Genomic DNA, 22,931 nt, shown 5'->3' on the forward strand with positions numbered 1-22,931 from the left:
TATTATGTGTGATACAGTTGCCAGGTTTTAATTTTTGAGACTCTGTGATAGTTTAGGACCTGCATGAAGGTGGGGTACCTTGGCGAGCGGTTTGCAGGCTTCCGTGCATTGGCCAATTCACTAACTAAACTCCCATCATTTATTTATTGATGTTGTGAAAATAAGTGAGCTTGCTTTGGTGAGTGCTGAACTTTCTGTTTGTATATTTTTAAGCAGGTGGCCATGGGCTGCATGCACCCCACCCTATGAGTGGTGAGTGCAGACACTGCACCCCGCTTCTGGGGTGGTGAGTGCTGTGGTTTTATATTTGTTGGTGTATGTGTATATATATATATATATATATATATATATATATGAAATTTACACCTTAGGGCCCCCCTGTCTTAAGTACCCCGGGCCCCCGATGCCTTAATCCAGCTCTGATCAGCACAGTGCAGGTCACGGACGGCACTGGCTGATGCGGTGCTGAGTGTTCTGCTGAGACGTCTGTGAGCCCAGGTATGGATGCCCCAGCAGGGCAGCACTGCAGCAGCAGATTGTTGCAGCAGTGAGTCCCAATCTCACCTCTCTTGGTGGGGTCCCCGCAAGTGTGCATTTGGCTGCTGGGCACAACGGCGTAGAGGGCTACTTTCTCTGATGTCCTAGTGGATGCTGGGGACTCCGTAAGGACCATGGGGAATAGACGGCTCCGCAGGAGACTGGGCACATCTAAAGAAAGATTTAGGTCTATCTGGTGTGCACTGGCTCCTCCCCCTATGACCCTCCTCCAAGCCTCAGTTAGATTTCTGTGCCCGGCCGAGCTGGATGCACACTAGGGGCTCTCCTGAGCTCCTAGAAAGAAAGTATAGTTTAGGTTTTTTATTTTACAGTGAGACCTGCTGGCAACAGACTCACTGCAGCGAGGGACTAAGGGGAGAAGAAGCGAACCTACCTAAGTGGTGGTAGCTTGGGCTTCTTAGGCTACTGAACACCATTAGCTCCAGAGGGATCGCACACAGGACCCGACCTCGTCGTCCGTTCCCGGAGCCGCGCCCCCGTCCCCCTTACAGAGCCAGAAGCAAGAAGGTCCAGAAAATCGGCGGCTGAAGACTTCTGTCTTCTCCAAGGTAGCACACAGCACTGCAGCTGTGCGCCATTGCTCCTCATGCACACCACACACTTCGGTCACTGATGGGTGCAGGGCGCTGGGGGGGGGGGGGGCGCCCTGAGCAGCAATATTAACACCTTGGCTGGCAAAACTGACACCATATATAGTCCCAGAGGCTGTATAGGTGTAAATTACCCCTGCCAGAATAACTCAAAAAGCGGGAGAAAGCCCGCCGAAAAAGGGGCGGAGCCATCTCCCTCAGCACACTGGCGCCATTTTCCCTCACAGCTCCGCTGGAAGGATCGCTCCCTGGCTCTCCCCTGCAGTCCTGCACTACAGAAAGGGTAAAAAAGAGAGGGGGGGGGGCACAAATTTAGGCGCAGTATAATATATATATGCAGCTATAAGGGAAAACACTCTTAATAGGTGATATCCCTGTGGTATATAGCGCTCTGGTGTGTGCTGGCATACTCTCCCTCTGTCTCCCCAAAGGGCTTTGTGGGGTCCTGTCCTCTGTCAGAGCATTCCCTGTGTGTGTGCTGTGTGTCGGTACCGCTGTGTCGACATGTATGATGAGGAAAATGATGTGGAGGCAGAGCAAATGCCTGTAAATGTGTTGTCACCCCCTGTGGGGTCGACACCTGTGTGGATGGACTTATGGAAGGAATTACGTGACAGTGTCAGCTCCTTACATAAAAGGTTTGACGACATAGGGCAGCCGGCTACTCAGCTTGTGACTGTTCCAGCGTCTCAAATGTCATCAGGGGCTTTAAAACGCCCGCTACCTCAGATGGCAGACACAGATGTCGACACGGATACCGACTCCAGTGTCGACGACGATGAGACTAGTGTACCCTCAAATAGGTCCACCCGTTACATGATTGAGGCAATGAAAAATGTATTACACATTTCTGATAGTACCCCAGGTGCCACAAAAAAGGGTATTATGTTCGGTGAGAAAAAACTACCAGTAGTTTTTCCTGCATCTGAGGAATTAAATGAGGTGTGTGAGGAAGCCTGGACTTCCCCCGATAAGAAATTGATAATTTCTAAACGGTTATTGGCAGCGTACCCTTTCCCGCCAGAGGATAGGTCACGTTGGGAAACGTCCCCTAGGGTAGATAAAGCGCTTACACGTTTATCAAAACAGGTGGCACTACCGTCTCCGGATACGGCCGCCCTAAAGGATCCTGCTGATAGAAAGCAGGAGGCTACCCTAAAAGCTATATATACACACACGGGCATTATATTGCGACCAGCGATTGCATCAGCATGGATGTGCAGTGCTGCTGCTGCGTGGTCAGATTCCCTGTCGGATAATATTGATACCCTGGATAGGGACACTATTTTGCTGATAGTGGAGCATATAAAGGACGCTGTCTTATACATGCGTGATGCACAGAGGGATATTTGCCGGCTGGCATCAAAAATAAGCGCAATGTCCATTGCCGCCAGAAGGGGGTTATGGACTCGGCAGTGGTCAGGTGATGCCGATTCAAAAAGGCACATGGAAGTTTTGCCTTATAAGGGGGTGGAACTGTTTGGGGACGGTCTTTCAGACCTCGTTTCCACAGCTACGGCTGGAAAATCGACATTTTTGCCACAGGCTACCCCACAGAAAAAGAAGGCACCGTATTATCAAGTACAGTCCTTTCAGCCCCATAAACACAAAAGAGCGCGAGGCGCATCCTTTCTGCCGAGAGGCAAAGGTAGAGGGAAAAAGCTGCAGCATACAGCCAGTTCCCAAGAGCAAAAGTCCTCCCCCGCGTCCGGTAAGTCCACAGCATGACGCTGGGGCTTCACAGGCGGATCCGGGTACGGTGGGGGCCCGTCTCAGAAATTTCAGCACACAGTGGGCTCTCTCACAGGTGGATCCCTGGGCCCTTCAAGTAGTATCTCAGGGGTACAGGCTGGAATTCGAGACATCCCCCCCACCCCACCCCCGCCGTTTTCTAAAATCTGCCTTACCAGCAACTCCCTCTGCCAGGGAGGCAGTGTTGGTGGCTATCCAAAAACTGTATTCACAGCAAGTGATTGTCAAGGTACCCCTCCTTCAGCAAGGGAAGGGTTACTATTCCACAATGTTTGTGGTACCGAAACCGGATGGTTCGGTGAGACCTATCTTAAATTTAAAATCCTTGAACACTTATATCAAAAGGTTCAAGTTCAAGATGGAATCGCTCAGGGCGGTTATTGCGAGCCTGGACTAGGGGGATTACATGGTCTCCCTGGACTTCAAGGATGCGTACCTGCATGTCCCCATTTACCCTCCTCACCAGGAGTACCTCAGATTTGTGGTACAGGACTGTCACTATCAGTTCCAGACGCTGCCGTTCGGGTTATCCACGGCACCGAGGGTCTTTACCAAGGTAATGGCCGAAATGATGATACTCCTTCGCAAGAAGGGAGTTTTAATTATCCCGTACTTGGACGATCTCCTGATAAAGGCGAGGTCCAAGGAACAGTTGGTAGTGGGGGTAGCACTTTCTCGGGAAGTGCTACAACAGCACGGCTGGATTCTCAATATTCCAAAGTCACAGCTGGTCCCGACGACACGTCTTCTGTTCCTGGGAATGATTCTGGACACAGACCAGAAAAAAGTGTTTCTTCCAGTGGAAAAAGCCGAGGAGTTGTCATCTCTAGTCAGAGACCTCCTAAAACCGGGACAGGTGTCGGTACATCAATGCACACGAGTCCTGGGAAAAATGGTAGCTTCGTACGAAGCGATTCCATTCGGAAGGTTCCACGCAAGGACTTTCCAGTGGGACCTGTTGGACAAATGGTCTGGGTCCCATCTCCAGATGCAACAGCGGATAACCCTGTCGGCAAGGACCAGGGTGTCGCTGCTGTGGTGGCTGCAGAGGGCTCATCTACTAGAGGGCCGCAGATTCGGAATACAGGACTGGGTCCTGGTGACCACGGATGCCAGCCTTCAGGGCTGGGGCGCAGTCACACAGGGAAGAAATTTCCAAGGACTGTGGTCAAATCAGGAGATTTCGCTTCACATAAATATTCTAGAGCTAAGGGCCATTTACAATGCCCTAAGCCAAGCAAGGCCCCTGCTTCAGAACCAGCCGGTACTGATCCAATCAGACAACATCACGGCGGTCGCCCATGTAAACAGACAGGGCGGCACAAGAAGCAGGAGGGCAATGGCAGAAGCCACAAGGATTCTCCGATGGGCGGAAAATCATGTGTTAGCACTGACAGCAGTGTTCATTCCGGGAGTGGACAACTGGGAAGCAGACTTCCTCAGCAGGCACGACCTCCACCCGGGAGAATGGGGACTTCATCCAGAAGTCTTCCAAATGCTGGTAAACCGGTGGGAAAGACTACAGGTGGAACCCTCAGGCGATCGCTGTGGACGCTCTAGTAACACCGTGGGTGTACCAGTCGGTTTATGTGTTTCCTCCTCTGCCTCTCATTCCCAAGGTACTGAGAATAATACGAAGGCGAGGAGTGAAAACTATACTCGTGGTTCCGGATTGGCCAAGAAGAGCTTGGTACCCGGAACTTCAAGAGATGCTTTCAGAGGACCCTTGGCCTCTGCCGCTCAGACAGGACCTGCTGCAGCAGGGGCCCTGTCTGTTCCAAGACTTACCGCGGCTACGTTTGACGGCATGGCGGTTGAACACCGGATCCTGAAGGAAAAGGGCATTCCGGAGGAAGTCATCCCTACCCTGATCAATGCCAGGAAGGATGTCACCGTAAAACATTATCACCGCATTTGGCGGAAATATGTTGCTTGGTGTGAGGCCAGGAAGGCCCCAACGGAGGAATTTCAACTGGGTCGATTCCTGCATTTCCTGCAAGCAGGGGTGACGTTGGGCCTCAAATTGGGGTCCATTAAGGTCCAGATTTCGGCCCTGTCGATTTTCTTCCAGAAAGAACTGGCTTCAGTGCCTGAAGTTCAGACTTTTGTCAAAGGAGTTCTGCGTATTCAGCCTCCTTTTGTGCCCCCAGTGGCACCTTGGGATCTCAATGTGGTTTTGGAGTTCCTGAAATCACATTGGTTTGAACCACTTAAGACTGTGGATTTGAAATATCTCACGTGGAAAGTGGTCATGCTGTTGGCTCTGGCTTCGGCCAGGCGTGTGTCAGAATTGGCGGCTTTGTCCTATAAAAGCCCTTATCTGATTTTCCATATGGATAGGGCAGAGTTGAGGACTCGTCCTCAGTTTCTCCCGAAGGTGGTATCAGCGTTTCACTTGAACCAGCCTATTGTGGTGCCTGCGGCTACTAGGAACTTGGAGGATTCCACGTTACTGGACGTAGTCAGGGCCCTGAAAATTTATGTTTCCAGGATGGCTAGTGTCAGGAAAACTGACTCGCTGTTTATCCTGTATGCACCCAACAAACTGGGTGTTCCTGCTTCTAAGCAGACTATCGCGCGCTGGATTTGTAGCACTATTCAGCTGGCGCATTCTGCGGTGGGACTACCGCAGCCTAAATCTGTAAAAGCCCATTCCACAAGGAAGGTGGGCTCATCTTGGGCGGCTGCCCATGGGGTCTCGGCTTTACAACTTTGCCGAGCTGCTACTTGGTCAGGGGCAAACACGTTTGCAAAATTCTACAAATTTGATACCCTGGCTGAGGAGGACCTGGAGTTCTCTCATTCGGTGTTGCAGAGTCGTCCGCACTCTCCCGCCCGTTTGGGAGCTTTGGTATAATCCCCATGGTCCTTACGGAGTCCCCAGCATCCACTAGGACGTCAGAGAAAATAAGAATTTACTCACCGGTAATTCTATTTCTCGTAGTCCGTAGTGGATGCTGGGCGCCCATCCCAAGTGCGGATTGTCTGCAATACTTGTAAATAGTTATTGTTACACAAATCGGGTTGTTATTGCGAGCCATCTGTTCAGAGGCTCCGTTGTTATCATACTGTTAACCGGGGTTCCTATCTCGAGTTATATGGTGTGATTGGTGTGGCTGGTATGAGTCTTACCCGGGATTCAAAATCCTTCCTTATTGTGTCAGCTCTTCCGGGCACAGTGTCCTAACTGAGGCTTGGAGGAGGGTCATAGGGGGAGGAGCCAGTGCACACCAGATAGACCTAAATCTTTCTTTAGATGTGCCCAGTCTCCTGCGGAGCCGTCTATTCCCCATGGTCCTTACGGAGTCCCCAGCATCCACTACGGACTACGAGAAATAGAATTACCGGTGAGTAAATTCTTATTTTCTTTGTGTGCTGCCAGGGGTAGGTGGTGTGAAGGTGCCGGCTGACGCTTATGCTGTTCTATGTAGGAGGGTATGTACTGGCTTTTATGCCTGGTGCAGGGTGTGAACGATGTCGGCCGCTGCTGACGCTCTGTGGACAGTGGATTGTGCAGTACGGGTGGGGGCAGGAGAGAAGGGATGCTGGAAGCCACAGTAGTGTGCTGGAGGGAGTGGGGGGATAGGGGGTATTGGCATGCTGTGTTCTGGCCTTCTATGCAATGAAGGGGGAGGGGGTCTGCTGTGTGCTCCCTATGTGCTACTTATGCTCTATACTGTACCCTCCACTGTGTCCTCCTAGTGTATGTATATATATATATATATATATATATATAGCCGCCTGCTGCAGGTCGCTGAATAGTGGCAGGCACCGGCTGCACTGCTGCTAGCTCTGGGAGGGCTCACGTGCTGGTGTGGGGGGTGCCTTGGTGCCCCCCATCCCCCTGAATCCACCACTATATATATACAAATATAAATGTCGGTATAGTAACATAGTAATATAGTAACATAGTATTTGAGGTTGAATAGAGGCAAATTGCCCATCGTGTTCAACCTGTTTTAAGTTGTGATGATTCTACATACTTGCTAAATAATGTTTTATGACTAGTTAGCTACTATAACTCATGTTACCCCCGGATTAACCACGTTGATATTTTAAGTATTATAACCTTGGATAGCTTTTTCATTCAGAAATTTATACAATCCTTTTTTAAATCCAATTACAGAGTCCGCCATTACCACCTTCCCTGGCAGGGAATTCCCTTTCCTCCGTTGCGTTCGGAACTTTCTCTCCTCCAGTCGCAGCGAGTGCCCACGTGTCCTAAACTGTGTTCTTTTAATAAATAATTCCTCTGATAACTCTTTGTGATGTCCCTTTACATATTTGAAGATATTAATAATATCTCCTCTTAGGCGCCTCTTTTCTAGTGTATACATATTCAGCCTAGTAAGTCTTTCCTTATAGCCCAGTCCTTCTAGGCCTTTAATCAATTTAGTAGCTTGCCTTTGAACACTTTCGAGTTCACTGATGTCTTATTTATACAATGGTGCCCAAAACTGGGCACAATATTCCATGTGCGGACGTACCAATCCCTTATACAGTGGCATGACCACATCCGAGTCCCTTGTCTCAATTCCCCCTTTTATGCACGCTAGTACCTTACTTGCCTTCTTTACTGCGTTTTGACATTGTGTACGGTTATTAAGCCTATTATCAATGAATACCCCCAAATCTTTTTCCAACTCTGTTTCCCCTAGGCGTTCCCCATTTAATATGTAGGATGCAAGTTTGTTTTTAGTCCCAAAATGCATAACCTTGCATTTGTCTGTATTGAACCTCATTTTCCATTTAGACGCCCAGAGTTCAAGTTTAGATAGATCATTCTGCAAGGACTCCACATCCAATTCTGAATTAATTACCTTACACAGTTTAGTATCATCTGCAAAGATTGACACTGTGCTTTCCAGGCCTATTTCTAGGTCATTGATAAATATGTTGAACAGTAGTGGTCCGAGTACGGACCCTTGTGGTATTCCGCTGACTACTGGGGACCAGGTTGAGGACTTCCCGTTGACCACTACTCGCTGTACCCCGCTATCCAACTAGCTGCTTATCCATGTGCAAATAGTTTTTCCTAGGCCAATCTCCTTTAATTTGATCATCAGTCTCCTGTGAGGAACTGTATCGAAGGCTTTTGCAAAATCTAGGAAGACCACATCCACTGCTTTTCCTTGATCAAGATTATTGCTCACTTCCTTGTAGAAGCTAATTAAGTTAGTCTGACATGACCTGTCCCTCACAAACCCATGCTGGTTCTTGCTAATAATCCTAGCGGCCTTTAGATACTCCTGTATGACGTCCCTTAGAATTCCTTTCAATATTTTCCCCACTATAGATGTTAAACTAACTGGTCTGTAGTTTCCCGGTAGATTTTTGGATCCCTTTTTAAATAATGGCACTACCTCAGCTATACGCCATTCCTTCGGTACCATGCCTGATCTAATTGAACTATTGAAAATCAAGTATAGGGGTCGTGCTAGTTGTGAACTAAGCTCCATAAGAACCCTCAGGTGAAGTCCATCAGGACCAGGTGATTTATTAATCTTAATTTTGCTTAGTCTCTCCCGGACTACTTCTTCGCTTAAACAAGTATCTAACCATGAATCATTACTGTCACAATTGTTATGCTCTACTCGCACCATCAGTTCTTCACTGGTGAATACTGATGAAAAGAATTTGTTCAGTATTTCCACTTTTATTTCGTCATCATTTATCAATTCTCCTAATTCATCTTTTAATGGACCTATATTCTCCTTTTTTTAACCTTTTGCCATTTATGTATTAAAAAAACTTTTTAGGATTGGTTTTACTCTCTATAACAATTTGCTTTTCATTTTCCATGTTAGCTGCTCTTATTGCTTTTTTGCATTTCTTATTACACTCCTTGTAATACTTGAAAGACACCTCCTTACGGACACATCGGTGTTCACCATACCCGATGCAGCCCTCCACTCCCTCACTTCTCCCGCTCCATGTTGCGCATGTGGAGAACAGGGGGGGCCCTTTCAGAATTTTGTTCAAGCAACAAATCATATTGACAGCGGGGTTGGGTACTTCTCTTTTTAAAACACAGATGTCTGTCCTTACTTTACCTCTGGGGTAAAAGTAAATTTATGTCCTCTTCTACTCAGGATCAAATAAGTCTCATGAGGTCAGCCCTCATAAGAAGTATAGTAAGATTTTCATCATAATCTGACGACCCTCTGCATTGGCGGATCCTGTATGATATACTGGCAGATGGGATGTCAGCTTTCAGTATAGTGCCAGCGGCATCCCGTCTGGTGGAATGCCAGCCGCGAGTTCCCTTGCGGGCTCGATGCGCTCGGCACGCTTCGGGTATCGACACATGTTTTATTCCCACTCGGTTGGTGGTGTAGACCCCACTCGGTTGGTGGTGTAGACCCACCAACCAAGTGGGAATCCCGAGTTGGTGTCGGGATTCCGGACGCCGGTATAATGTCGGCTGTTAAGATTCCGACGTTGGTTTCCTGAACGCCGGGATCATTTTATCTGCATCCTGCATTGGGTAACTCTCTCTAGGCAAGTAATATTCTGAATTAATAGTGCATTTCTGCAGCAGCCCCCCACCCCCATTATTCCTGCTGCTGACTGAGTTATCTTTTGGGCAATGACTTCAGACAGATGTACCGGTACAGGAGATAGAGTAGCAGTGACTGGCACTGTGTCAGAACCTTTGCTGTCTTTTTGCACATTCAACTTTTACTACACTTTTCTTTCTAATTTGCAGGCGATCTATTTGGCAATTTCCGCACTTCTGCGCATGCATGCACGCCACTGCACTCATGCGCAAGGACTTAAACTGCTAAGTCTCAGCGGGAGGTGCGGATGGGACGTCTCCGCAACATTTTAGGGGCGGCGTGTGGCATTGGGCGGCGTGCATTTAGGAGCGGCATGTAGCATTGGGGGGGCGTGTTCAGACGGTTTATGGGGCAGGCCACGGCAGCTGCGTGACATCACACAGCTAGGCCGTGTAGGCAGGGGGCAACCCTTAAGATTCGAGCGTATAGTGATGCGCTTGCATTTCAGCGGGTGGGAGGACCCGGCATGTGGGGCGGCCTTGCCCTGTGCTGGGTGGCCCCCCGCATGCTAGAGATATGAGTTGTAGTTTTGTAATTTCTCAAAAAACTACAACTCGTGCTAAATTAGGCCCTTATTCCGTAAAAATACTTCTGGAAATATTTTCAGGTGAGACTGTACATCCCATCAATCTATCCCAGTTCTTTGCAATATCGCAATGACCCTTCTTCTGTTTGAGACCCTAAGTATTGGTAACGTATCCCTTGTGATCTCAGGATTCTCTCAGAATCTGAGGTTTCCTTCCATTTAGAATGTGCTATGGCATGGAAGAGCAACTTGGAAATCATTATTATAAACAGCTTCTGGACGGGATGTACTAAAAGCGAAAATGCGGTCACAACTCAAAAAATCCTGTTTTATGAGTTTTGGCTGCATTCCCATATGTACCAAGCTCCGTCTTGGGCTCGATGGGCGTTGCCCAATGGACACCTATGGGCTTCTATTCGTCCTCTTAGAAGTATCCTTCCAAGTACCTCCCTCCCCCGGTGGCATGCATCACTTTGTACATGCGCAGAAGGACTCTCAGGTCCTAAACCCATAAGTCCTGCTATCTTATCAGGAGAGCTGTCCTTTGTGATTTTAATTGCATTTCTAGTTATATGCCGGTGTTAATAACCTGAAAATTGGCAGGATGTATTGCATCGCAAATGCAATGCTTAGTACATCCTGCCCTCTGTGAGCTGGAGCATTTCCATGTAAAAGCTGGAACAATCAATTCAGTGCTCATCTGAATTACACACTGCTAAAGAGATTATATTGATGTCCCAGAATGCTCCACTAGATGTTCCCTAATCTCCCTGACATGAGATGTAATTTTGTCACACGGCCTTACGTCCATTGATGATGGTCATGTGCTATTATTCAGCACTATTGATCTAAACTTATAGCCTCACTAATCATTAAGGAGGCTATCCTTTTGATCCCAGAGCTAATTTTGCTACGTGTGACGCCAGGATCTTGATCATTTCAGGAAATACTGCTCCATCTGTCAAATCTTGCTACCAAGTGTTGGCTACACAATAATGATGGAAGGCAATTCCTATGTGCTTAATCTGAACAAGAAAAGACATGAATTTACCTGGCTCCACTGGTCTCAATGTAGTAAATGCATTACACTGAGTTGATACAGAGCGTCCTCTTAATTGATCTGATTTTGACAAATCTCTACTCCTGTTGTCACACATGGTACCATGTCCTACCATATTGTATACTCTTCTTTACTATCTTCCCATCTTTTGTTGATTTTCCTTACTTATTCTAAAATACTTTAATATAAAAAAATACTGACAAGTGACATGATGTTAAGGATATATCAGCATTCTTTAGGATTGTGCTATCCATATATAAATTCAGTTACACATCAGGTAACTGGAAATTTCAGTCTGTGGTGTGAGCAGCCAGTTTCATCAGAAATGCATTGTCGACAACCGTGTAGGATACAATTTGGTTTCGGTGCATAAACCTGATATCACACCTGAAAATGCATGCCTGCAAGTCTAGTGATTTTGAGAACATATTGGGGGAGATTCAAATGTTTGAAAAGTCGGTTGGGTTGTTTGTTTTTTCCTGTCTATTAGATAGGAAAAAATAGACTCCCAACTGACTTTTCAAACATTTCCTGTCTATTAGATAGGAAAAAACAGACTCCCAACTGACTTTTCAAACATTTCCTGTCTATTAGATAGGAAAAAAAAGACTCCCAACTGACTTTTCAAACATTTGAATCTCCCCCATAGAATGGATTACTGAGTAGTGGCGGAAGATGATATGGTCAGATGAATCATCATGTTCTTGCCAAATGGACAAGCACAGATGAGGATCTCTATATCCCTAAATGTTTATTTTCAATAGTGAAGGGTTTGTTGCTTTCTTAAGGTTGTAATTTTGTCCTGGGCTCCAAAACCCCTAGTTACGCCTCTGACTGTGTGATATATATTTACTGTATACCACTGCTCACAGACATCTGATAACAGACTTTTGTACCCAAGCTGAGTGCTGTCAAAAAGCTATTTATATTGCAAATCAGAACCTTGATTAATGTAGTTTTTATTTACAAACGTGTCTGTACTTTGCTCTTTTTTACTCAACTCAGGTTCAAAGAGTTGGACAAAGATGTGTAAGGATTGATTTAAGAGAAGTAATTTGTACAAATCAATACAATGCATAGCCTTATCAAAGTAGAAGGAATCAACAGGTAGAATGGTATGCAGATTATTTCTGTATCTTGGCCCTCATTCAACTGCAGCTGTAGTTTTACTAAAATAGCAAAGCTGCAACTGGCTGTGATTGCATGCTGGGGGCCGCCCAGCACAGGGCAAGGCTGTGCATCATGCAAATACCCGGCAGCAATACGATCGCAATGTAATTTGACGATCACATCGCTGATCTGTGGAAGCCCCCCTGCCTCCGCAGCCAGGCTGCGAAGGCAGGCGCAGGGCAGCCATTTTTCGGGTCGCAGCAGCCGTGTGTGAAGTCACGCGGCCACCTCGAACCCGCCCCCATGTCCGACGACATATGCATTCAACGCCGAGTCGACGCCCCTCCAACGCCCCATCAACGCCTTATACCGCCCTGCAAACGCCTCTGCCTGTCAATCAATTCTTATTACAACAGTAGTAACAGTTTAGTTTACCCCTTTTGTGATCCTAATCGCTCCAGAATACATTTTTTAAATATGGCACCAGTTATTTTCCCATTCATAAGCCTTTATTTAACAAACTAGCCTGGCTGGCTTTTTCTTCTTAGCAAAATGTATGTTCTTCCAATCCATGGAATACTGTAATCATGTACACCAAAAGGGTTAGTATATGAGACATGTTATTTAATTATAATGTGGTATATTTGGGGGGGGGGGGTTATTATACCAGTTTATTGGATAATCTGTCTGATTATTGTCTCTTTTATTCTGTTGTAATGGTTTTTTAGTTAGTTCACGACATATTGTAAATCATGCAGCACCAAATGCATGGGAGTTTATCCCATATAGGTGTACTTGTGCTCTTAAAATCAAAAACATAACATATTTCCTGATAAACTTTTCTGCAGGTGTATATTGTGGGACATGTTCCCCCAGGATACTTTGAAAAGAAACGTGAGAAGTCTTGGTTCAGAGAGAATTTTAACAAGCGCTATGTGGAGATCATCCAGAAACACCATACAGTGATACAAGGACAATTTTTTGGACATCATCACACAGACTCCTTCAGAATGTTTTACGGCAACTCGGGTAACTATTACAGTCTGGTTCACAATTTCTAGTTTACCTAATAGCTGTGAGATTTAGTGACATATAGTAAATAAGACATACATTAAGAGATGGACTTCCAACAGAAAGTTTCATCTTGCCTTGCTATACCCTTGTGCAACTTGATAGTGTTTAGTCTTCATAAGTTAGGACTGATAACCACCAGACATCCACATTTCTATCCAGGGTTGCAGAAACAGGGCCATCTTAACCCATAGGCACACTGGGAACATACCCAGGGCCCCACAATTCAGCCTCCCTTGCAGGTGCCTTCGGAGCTTCTTGGGATGCAGGTAGAGAATGCTGAATGGCCACTGTGATTGTGAATTACACCCAATCAGAGCAGCCAGGTAGCATTCTTTACCTGCCTCCCAGCCTTCAGCACGACACCAATGGCTATCAGCTTGCTGATTGGTGGATGATTGAAACTAACCAGCAATCAGAATGCTGACAGCCTTTCACTGTATGGAAGCATGTGGAGAGACGGTGTGGGATTGCAAGAAGGGAAAGTTATGATTTGTTTTATTTTTATTTATTCCCGTGAATGGGTGGGGAAGGGGCCCCAGTGCATTGCTTTGCCCAGGGCCTTTAATGCAGACCCTGGGCAAAACTGTCGTCCTCACATCACTGCCTAGCAGACACACAAACCCCACCATAAACCAGCATAGAATCCTAGTCACTAGGGATACTGCTATACAGTACTAACAGCCTTTCTGGGGTGCACCCTTGTCTACCAGCTACAGCACTGTATGTTTGCTATCTGGTAGCGCCTTTAGCTCAATTTGACAACCTTACATGCTGTCCTAGCCAAACAGGAATGCCTTCTTCACTCACAAACCACTGTCACCTGTTTAAAACACATATTAAAGTCACTGAATATTTCTTGTATATCACTGCTTTTATAACTTGTACGACCTGTGAAAACCTATATCAGTGATAAAGCCGATTATCTTTACAGGAATAAAAGCTATACCTTAAACACACCGTAAATACACTTTAAACCTTTAGCCGCTGCGGCCGCTATACTTAATTCTCACACTACGCACCTTTTACGCTATGAGCGTACAGAGTCCCGTACAGTGTACGGACTTTGCGTACACACGCCGCGCTGACGGTACAAAGTACTCACAGCGCGTACACACCCAGAGATACACTTTAAACCTTCTACAGCAATGCAATGCAATAATAATACTACACTTTAAACCTTAGCAGGGCAATGAGCACACGACACAAATTGTGATTTTACCGCTGGGTTCCGACACCACAGTGGATTATTTCTGAAAGGGGGTTTACAATACAAATTATACACTACAATACAAGACAATATATAACAGAATAATGGCTACAGGTCAATGTACATACGTGAGTATATTCGCGTGCGCTTCCCGGTCCGGTCCTCCGTCATCAAATAGATAACGTTGTGAGTCTTGTGTGTGGCCGGGCTGCAGCAGGCTTTATTTATACAATTCTTCCAAAAGCAATACAATGGATACTGTAATCCCTTTGTCCATTGGACACAGGAATGCACTTTTACAGTACAGGAGAGGTCATAGGTTGATTTGAAAAGGTAGGCGATGTCTTTCTCAACTGCTCTTGTGGGTGGTCTCTTCTGGATTCCCGCCGCATACATAATATACAGTAAATACAGTTTATATCTATATTCTGCTTCTGCACATAACTATCCGCAGGAACATGCGATCTTCCGCAGACCAACACCGGATGTTACCCTTAAAATTCCCTACAGCTGGATACCAAATATCACCTTATAACCTTAGTCTGTCCCCTCTTATCCTGTAAAGGTGAATCCCTTTGTTCTGCAACCATTTAAACAGCTATAACTTTTTGATGTGGTGCAAGGAGACTATGGGGTATATTTACTAAGGTCCCGATTTTGACCGAGATGCCGTTTTTTCTTCAAAGTGTCATCTCGGTAATTTACTAAGCAAAAATCACGGCAGTGATGAGGGCATTCGTAATATTTTGGAAGTCCTAGGAAAAAATCACGAATCAATACACCATCGGTCAAATACGCCTGCAATTTGGTAGAAATCGGGAATTTACTAAAAAGTGCAAAACACAAACACTGCCGACAATAGCCAAACACTGCCGTGATGAAATACAAATCGTGAAAAAGTGCTAAAAAAAAACAGACCTGCTTTTTTATCCCGTGTTTGGATAGGCATGCACGGATCCATGAGATCCGTGCATGTTTTTCAGTGGGAAGGGGTGGGAAATGTTTTAATTTAAAAAAAAAAATGCGTGGGATCCCCCCTCCTAAACCAAACCAGCCTCGGGCTCTTTGAGCCGGCCCTGGTTGCAAAAATATGGGGGAAAAATTGACAGGAGTTCCCCCATATTTAAACAACCAGCACCGGGCTCTGCGCCTGGTGCTGGTTCCAAAAATACGGGGGACAAAAAGCGTAGGGGTCCCCCGTATTTTTGAAACCAGCACCGGGCTCCACTAGCTGGACAGATAATGCCACAGCCGGGGGTCACTTTTATACAGTGCCTTGCGGCCGTGGCATCAAATATCCAACTAGTCACCCCTGGCCGGGGTACCCTGGGGGAGTGGGGACCCCTTCAATCAAGGGGTCCCCCCCCAGCCACCCAAGGGCCAGGGGTGAAGCCCGAGGCTGTCCCCCCCATCCAATGGGCTGCGGATGGGGGGCTGATAGCCTTTGTTGAAAGTTATGAATATTGTTTTTAGTAGCAGTACTACAAGTCCCAGCAAGCCTCCCCCGCAAGCTGGTACTTGGAGAACCACAAGTACCAGCATGCGGCGGAAAACCGGGCCCGCTGGTACCTGTAGTACTACTACTAAAAAAATACCCCAATAAAGACATAACACACACACCTTGAAAGTATAACTTTAATGCATACATACACACCACCATATACACATACTTACCTTATGTTCACACGAGGGTCGGTCCTCTTCTCCATGTAGAATCCATGGTGTACCTGTTGAAAAAATTCTACTCACCAAATCCAGGGTAGAGGGCTCCTCGGATAATCCATTTGTAATCCACGTACTTGTAAAAATAAAAAAACGGGACACCCGACCACGAACTGAAAGGGGCCCCATGTTTTCACATGGGACCCCTTTCCCCAAATGCCAGAAACCCCCTCTGACTGATGTCTAAGTGGGTTTCTTCAGCCAATCAGGGAGCGCCACGTTGTGGCACCCACCTGATCGGCTGTGTGCTCCTGTACTGTGTGACAGGCGGCACACGGCAGTGTTACAATGTAGCGCCTATGCGCTCCATTGTAACCAATGGAGGGAACTTTGTGGTCAGCGGTGAGGTCACTTTCGGTCAACCGCTGACCACAAAGTTCCCACCATTGGTTACAATGGAGCGCATAGGCGCTACATTGTAACACTGCCGTGTGCCGCCTGTCAGACAGTACAGGAGCACACAGCCGATCAGGAGGGTGCCAAAACGTGGCGCTCCCTGATTGGCTGAAGAAACCCACTTAGACATCAGTCAGAGGGGGTTTCTGGCATTCGGGGAAAGGGGTCCCATGTGAAAACATGGGGCCCCTTTCAGTTCGTGGTCGGATGTCCCGTTTTTTTATTTTTACAAGTACGTGGATTACAAATGGATTATCCGAGGAGCCCTCTACACTGGATTTGGTGAGTAAGAATTTTTTCAACAGGTACACCATGGATTCTACATGGAGAAGAGGACCGACCCTCGTGTGAACATAAGGTAAGTATGTGTATATGGTGGTGTGTATGTATGCATTAAAGTTATACTTTCAAGGTGTGTGTGTTATGTCTTTATTGGGGTATTTTTTTAGTAGTAGTACTACAGGTACCAGCGGGCCCGGTTTTCCGCCGCATGCTGGTACTTGTGGTTCTCCAAGTACCAGCATGCGGGGGAAGCTTGTTGGGACTTGTAGTACTGCTACTAAAAACAATATTCCTAACTTACAACAAAGGCTATCAGCCTCCCATCCGCAGCCCATTGGATGGGGGGGACAGCCTCGGGCTTCACCCCTGGCCCTTGGGTGGCTGGAGGGGGGGGACCCCTTGATTGAAGGGGTTCCCACTCCTCCAGGGTACCCCGGCCAGGGGTGACTTGTTGGGTATTTAATGCCACGGCCGCAGGGCGCTGTATAAAAGTGACCCCCGGCTGTGGCATTATCTGTCCAGCTAGTGGAGCCCGGTGCTGGTTGCTTAAATATGGGGGAACCCCTGTCAATTTTTTCCCCATATTTTTGCAACCAGGGCCGGCTCAAAGAGCCCGAGGCTGGTTTGGCTTAGGAGGGGGGACCCCACGCAATTTTTTTTTTAAGTTTAAACATTTTTATTTTTTTTACAAGGTGCACAATGAAGCCCAGCACGGATCTCTCAGATCCGGCCGAGATTCATTGTATTAAAGTCGGCAGTGTTTTACAAGTCACTCACGTAAAACACTGAAAAAAATTGAAAACAATGACTTGCGCCCTAGCTGCAGCTTGGCAACCGTCCAAAAGAACACCACTTCTTTAAACACACAAATACACAAGATGGGCGGTCTCCAAGCGCTGCTTTTGCAATCCTTCTGTCCTGATGATCCTCAAAGAAATAACAACAATATGGCAACAAATGTTGAGCTCTTCAATATTTTATTGCTGCAGCCTGTTGTTTTGCTAGAACTGACCTTTCTTCAAAACAATGCATTCACATAAAGGTTTCTTTCATCACCTCTTCTATGTACCGCAGTAAGTATGTACAATATCCGAAAATTAGAACCTAGCTTACCTTATGGATAAGCCCTATGTGCTCCAAAAGGTATCTTTTTCCACAATGGTCTCCTCCACGTCCACAAAGATAAGTTCCACGTCCTCTTTATATTAAAAAAATTTATTCTAACCACAAGCATGTGGTAAAAACAATTAAAAATGAACAAACATAAAGGTACCCACTATGGACAGGCAAGGCCACTTCCACTTACATCCCTTAGATGGATATAGAGATAAAGTATAACACCACCAAAATGGTGGGTATCCACATAAGCGGTAGGGTTCAAGCCTGGGGTCCTTAAACAATGCACCAACGCGTTTCGGATGTAAATCCTTCCTCAGGGTGTAATTGTGGAAGTGACCCTCTCGGTCCTTTATACCCACTAAACATTATCACATGATCATGCCATCCAATGGGGTTACAGTAACATCTAAATTCATCTTTATACACCGTTAATATACCCCAAATACTGCATATAGACTGATCTCCAAACAATGGTCATAAATATATCCATAAATACATATTCTTACTAAAAAATCATTTAAAAATTCATAATTTCATGTTAATTGGTAATAAACAAAATCCGGTTAATAATCCAAATGGTCACATATATCCCATATTAGTATCATGGCTCCCGGATTATCACGTCCATATATTCAAGAAGTCCAGGTTTATTTAATCCTCCCCTTCCTCTATGATGTCATTCCGTGTTCACCGATGTTTTAGTTTGTTGAATCTGGTAACCATGGAGATCGCACGTACTGCACGTATCTCCTATGTCCCTGAAGGCTCCTTCCTGTGTTTGCAGTGCATACGTCTCGTCCTGTATAGTAATTCAGACCCGGAAGCGTTAGTCAGTCATTACTTCCGGTCTTTGGCACGCATTCACGGAAGTGGGTTCTTAGCTGTCATGGAACGCATCTATTATTACTCGTAATTCACACACCATAAGGGGGGAGAAATATAAAATAAAAGATTAATGGGATGTTCTGGTCAATCCAATCCTTAAAAATAACCATACCTATTATCAATACAGCTACATTATGATGTTAAGATCGCTATACATCAGGACTATAAAACTCTAATAAGTAATTCTTTGTTTACAATGCAATACATATCGATTTGAATCGCATAATAAATCTTATGTTAAATTTTAAAGAAACCATTTAGTCTCAAAGTCCATATTGAGACCTTTTGGATGCAAAGTTTTTAACTCAAAGATTTTTTTCATCTCAGCTCTAGCAAGTCTCGCCTCATCATCATTCCTACGCCAATTTGGATTAATGCATAGAATGGCACAAAAACTAATAAGATGTGAAATGTCCCTATTATGAACCTCTTTAAAATGAAGGGAGACATTATGAGTGTCTAAACCATTTTTAATATTGCGAGTATGCTCCGCCATGCGGACCTTAAGCATCCTGGTTGTCCGTCCCACATATTGCGACCCACAAGAACATTCTAACAAATACACAACGTTCTTGGTTGAGCACGTCAAAAAATCCCTAATAGGATATATCTGTTTTGTATATGATGATATATACTCTGTTATTTTATTTCTTTTGTCCCCGCAGAGACGACACATCTTACATGAACCGCACCGGTAAAAACCCTTGGACTTAATCCTGGTCTGCATCCTAGGGACCGATATGACACTACTAACCACCTCATTCTTCAGATTTTTTGCCCTTCTATAAACAAATCTGGGATTTTTAGAGACGTGACCCTCCAGTGCCGGGTCTCTACTCAAAATGTCCCAATGTTTTCTTACAATCCCTTCAATTTGTCTATACTGGCTGTTATAACCTGTAATAAAGGCTACTTCCCCATTTTTCTTATTGGAACTCCCCTTTGTTTTTTTCCGGATGTTGGTACGGTCCAAACTAGTTCCAATTTCCCGTGCTCTTTCCACTATTTGGGTATCATAGCCTTTTTCCAGGAATTGTTCCTGTAGTACGTCTGCCTGCTGTACATATTTATCCATATCCGTACAATTCCGCCGGATGCGATTGAACTGACTCATTGGAATGCTCTGCAACCAATTACTGTGATGGTTGCTGGTGAACTCTATGAATGAGTTACAATCAGTTTCTTTTGTATAGTTGCTAGTTTTTATCATACCATCTTCTACATAAATCTTAAGGTCCAAAAAGTTAACTTCCAATTCACTCCTATTGAATGTCAATTTAATATTATACTGATTGTTGTTGAGGTGTGTGCAGAAAGCATCCAGGGAACTGCGATCACCTCCCCACACAAAACAGATATATCCTATTAGGGATTTTTTGACGTGCTCAACCAAGAACGTTGTGTATTTGTTAGAATGTTCCTGTGGGTCGCAATATGTGGGACGGACAACCAGGATGCTTAAGGTCCGCATGGCGGAGCATACTCGCAATATTAAAAATGGTTTAGACACTCATAATGTCTCCCTTCATTTTAAAGAGGTTCATAATAGGGACATTTCACATCTTATTAGTTTTTGTGCCATTCTATGCATTAATCCAAATTGGCGTAGGAATGATGATGAGGCGAGACTTGCTAGAGCTGAGATGAAAAAAATCTTTGAGTTAAAAACTTTGCATCCAAAAGGTCTCAATATGGACTTTGAGACTAAATGGTTTCTTTAAAATTTAACATAAGATTTATTATGCGATTCAAATCGATATGTATTGCATTGTAAACAAAGAATTACTTATTAGAGTTTTATAGTCCTGATGTATAGCGATCTTAACATCATAATGTAGCTGTATTGATAATAGGTATGGTTATTTTTAAGGATTGGATTGACCAGAACATCCCATTAATCTTTTATTTTATATTTCTCCCCCCTTATGGTGTGTGAATTACGAGTGATAATAGATGCGTTCCATGACGGCTAAGAACCCACTTCCGTGAATGCGTGCCAAAGACCGGAAGTAATGACTGACTAACGCTTCCGGGTCTGAATTACTATACAGAAAGAGACGTATGCACTGCAAACACAGGAAGGAGCCTTCAGGGACATAGGAGATACGTGCAGTACGTGCGATCTCCATGGTTACCAGATTCAACAAACTAAAACATCGGTGAACACGGAATGACATCATAGAGGAAGGGGAGGATTAAATAAACCTGGACTTCTTGAATATATGGACGTGATAATCCGGGAGCCATGATACTAATATGGGATATATGTGACCATTTGGATTATTAACCGGATTTTGTTTATTACCAATTAACATGAAATTATGAATTTTTAAATGATTTTTAGTAAGAATATGTATTTATGGATATATTTATGACCATTGTTTGGAGATCAGTCTATATGCAGTATTTGGGGTATATTAACGGTGTATAAAGATGAATTTAGATGTTACTGTAACCCCATTGGATGGCATGATCATGTGATAATGTTTAGTGGGTATAAAGGACCGAGAGGGTCACTTCCACAATTACACCCTGAGGAAGGATTTACATCCGAAACGCGTTGGTGCATTGTTTAAGGACCCCAGGCTTGAACCCTACCGCTTATGTGGATACCCACCATTTTGGTGGTGTTATACTTTATCTCTATATCCATCTAAGGGATGTAAGTGGAAGTGGCCTTGCCTGTCCATAGTGGGTACCTTTATGTTTGTTCATTTTTAATTGTTTTTACCACATGCTTGTGGTTAGAATAAATTTTTTTAATATAAAGAGGACGTGGAACTTATCTTTGTGGACGTGGAGGAGACCATTGTGGAAAAAGATACCTTTTGGAGCACATAGGGCTTATCCATAAGGTAAGCTAGGTTCTAATTTTCGGATATTGTACATACTTACTGCGGTACATAGAAGAGGTGATGAAAGAAACCTTTATGTGAATGCATTGTTTTGAAGAAAGGTCAGTTCTAGCAAAACAACAGGCTGCAGCAATAAAATATTGAAGAGCTCAACATTTGTTGCCATATTGTTGTTATTTCTTTGAGGATCATCAGGACAGAAGGATTGCAAAAGCAGCGCTTGGAGACCGCCCATCTTGTGTATTCACGTAAAACACTGCCTAAAAAAACGAATGACATCGACATCGGAAAAACCGAAAATGCAGAATACGGCAGCTTAGTAAATAAGTCGTAATCAATTCAAAAAGTTGCATATTTACACTTTCGATGTCATTCGTGATTGAACTTTGACCTCAAACGGGAAAATACGATTCTTAGTAAATTTACCCCTATGTGTACATTGTGTACTATTTGGATTAAATATGTAATGTGTTTTGATGGCTCTCCATGCGTACACAAACTCTGCCGTAAATACCCATACCACGCGCCGATGCACAGGACCGCGGGAGCGACCATACGCAAATTGCGGATATGTGCACGCACGGCAGAAAAAGTGCACGCGCAGAGGGCATGTGTGTGCGGTTTGTACGTGATGTGTGTTCTGCAATCTTTTTCGACTTTGACAGTCCACCCTTTGGCAGTCACCAATAACTGCCACTATCTAATAACTAAACAGAAAAATATCAATACAATATCTACAGACGATTGGATGGTCGGAGGACAGTTGTAGGCGGGAAATGTATGACCTAGTGGGATAGTAAAAAGCATGTATGTATGAATCCATGTCTGAGGGGCATGTATCATCGTGCCGTATATGTTTTAGATAAGCTTCGAGGTATTGCGAAGTATACATTAAATCCTTCTTATCCCGTATTAAGGGTCTGTAAGTGGGCCAACAAACACTACCAAGCTCTTTTCGGCTTCTTGTTCCAACAAATGGGGTGCACTTTTAGTTGATGATACATGGAGGGGCAACATATGTGAGTGCTAGTATATGTGGATATCACCTGTCGACTATGTGTGTCATTAACTGAAGGTTGTAGAGATGAAGATAAGACACATATCTAAAATACATTCACATAACATTTTCATAAACATTCTTGGGTAGGGCTGATGTCTTTTCCGAATGGGTGTATCTGGGCAGAGGGGGAGACAAAGGAAAAACGGGTGAAAGAAACAGGCCATGGAATTCATTT

General features: G+C 44.9%; 1 protein-coding gene across 5 annotated transcripts in view; it reads left to right on the plus strand.

The window, feature by feature from the left end:
- The window catches only part of SMPDL3B (sphingomyelin phosphodiesterase acid like 3B), a 93,855-nt gene that overhangs the window by 36,022 nt on the left and 34,902 nt on the right, over nucleotides 1-22,931 (plus strand). For all 5 annotated transcript variants that reach the window (XM_063954565.1, XM_063954567.1, XM_063954564.1 and 2 more), the window contains one exon: nucleotides 13,005-13,185. In XM_063954565.1, coding sequence (XP_063810635.1) covers nucleotides 13,005-13,185 — 181 coding nt within the window. The remainder of the gene's footprint in view (nucleotides 1-13,004; nucleotides 13,186-22,931) is intronic.

The sequence above is a fragment of the Pseudophryne corroboree genome, chromosome 2, assembly GCF_028390025.1.
Source record: "Pseudophryne corroboree isolate aPseCor3 chromosome 2, aPseCor3.hap2, whole genome shotgun sequence".
In the NCBI taxonomy this organism is placed as follows: domain Eukaryota; kingdom Metazoa; phylum Chordata; class Amphibia; order Anura; family Myobatrachidae; genus Pseudophryne; species Pseudophryne corroboree.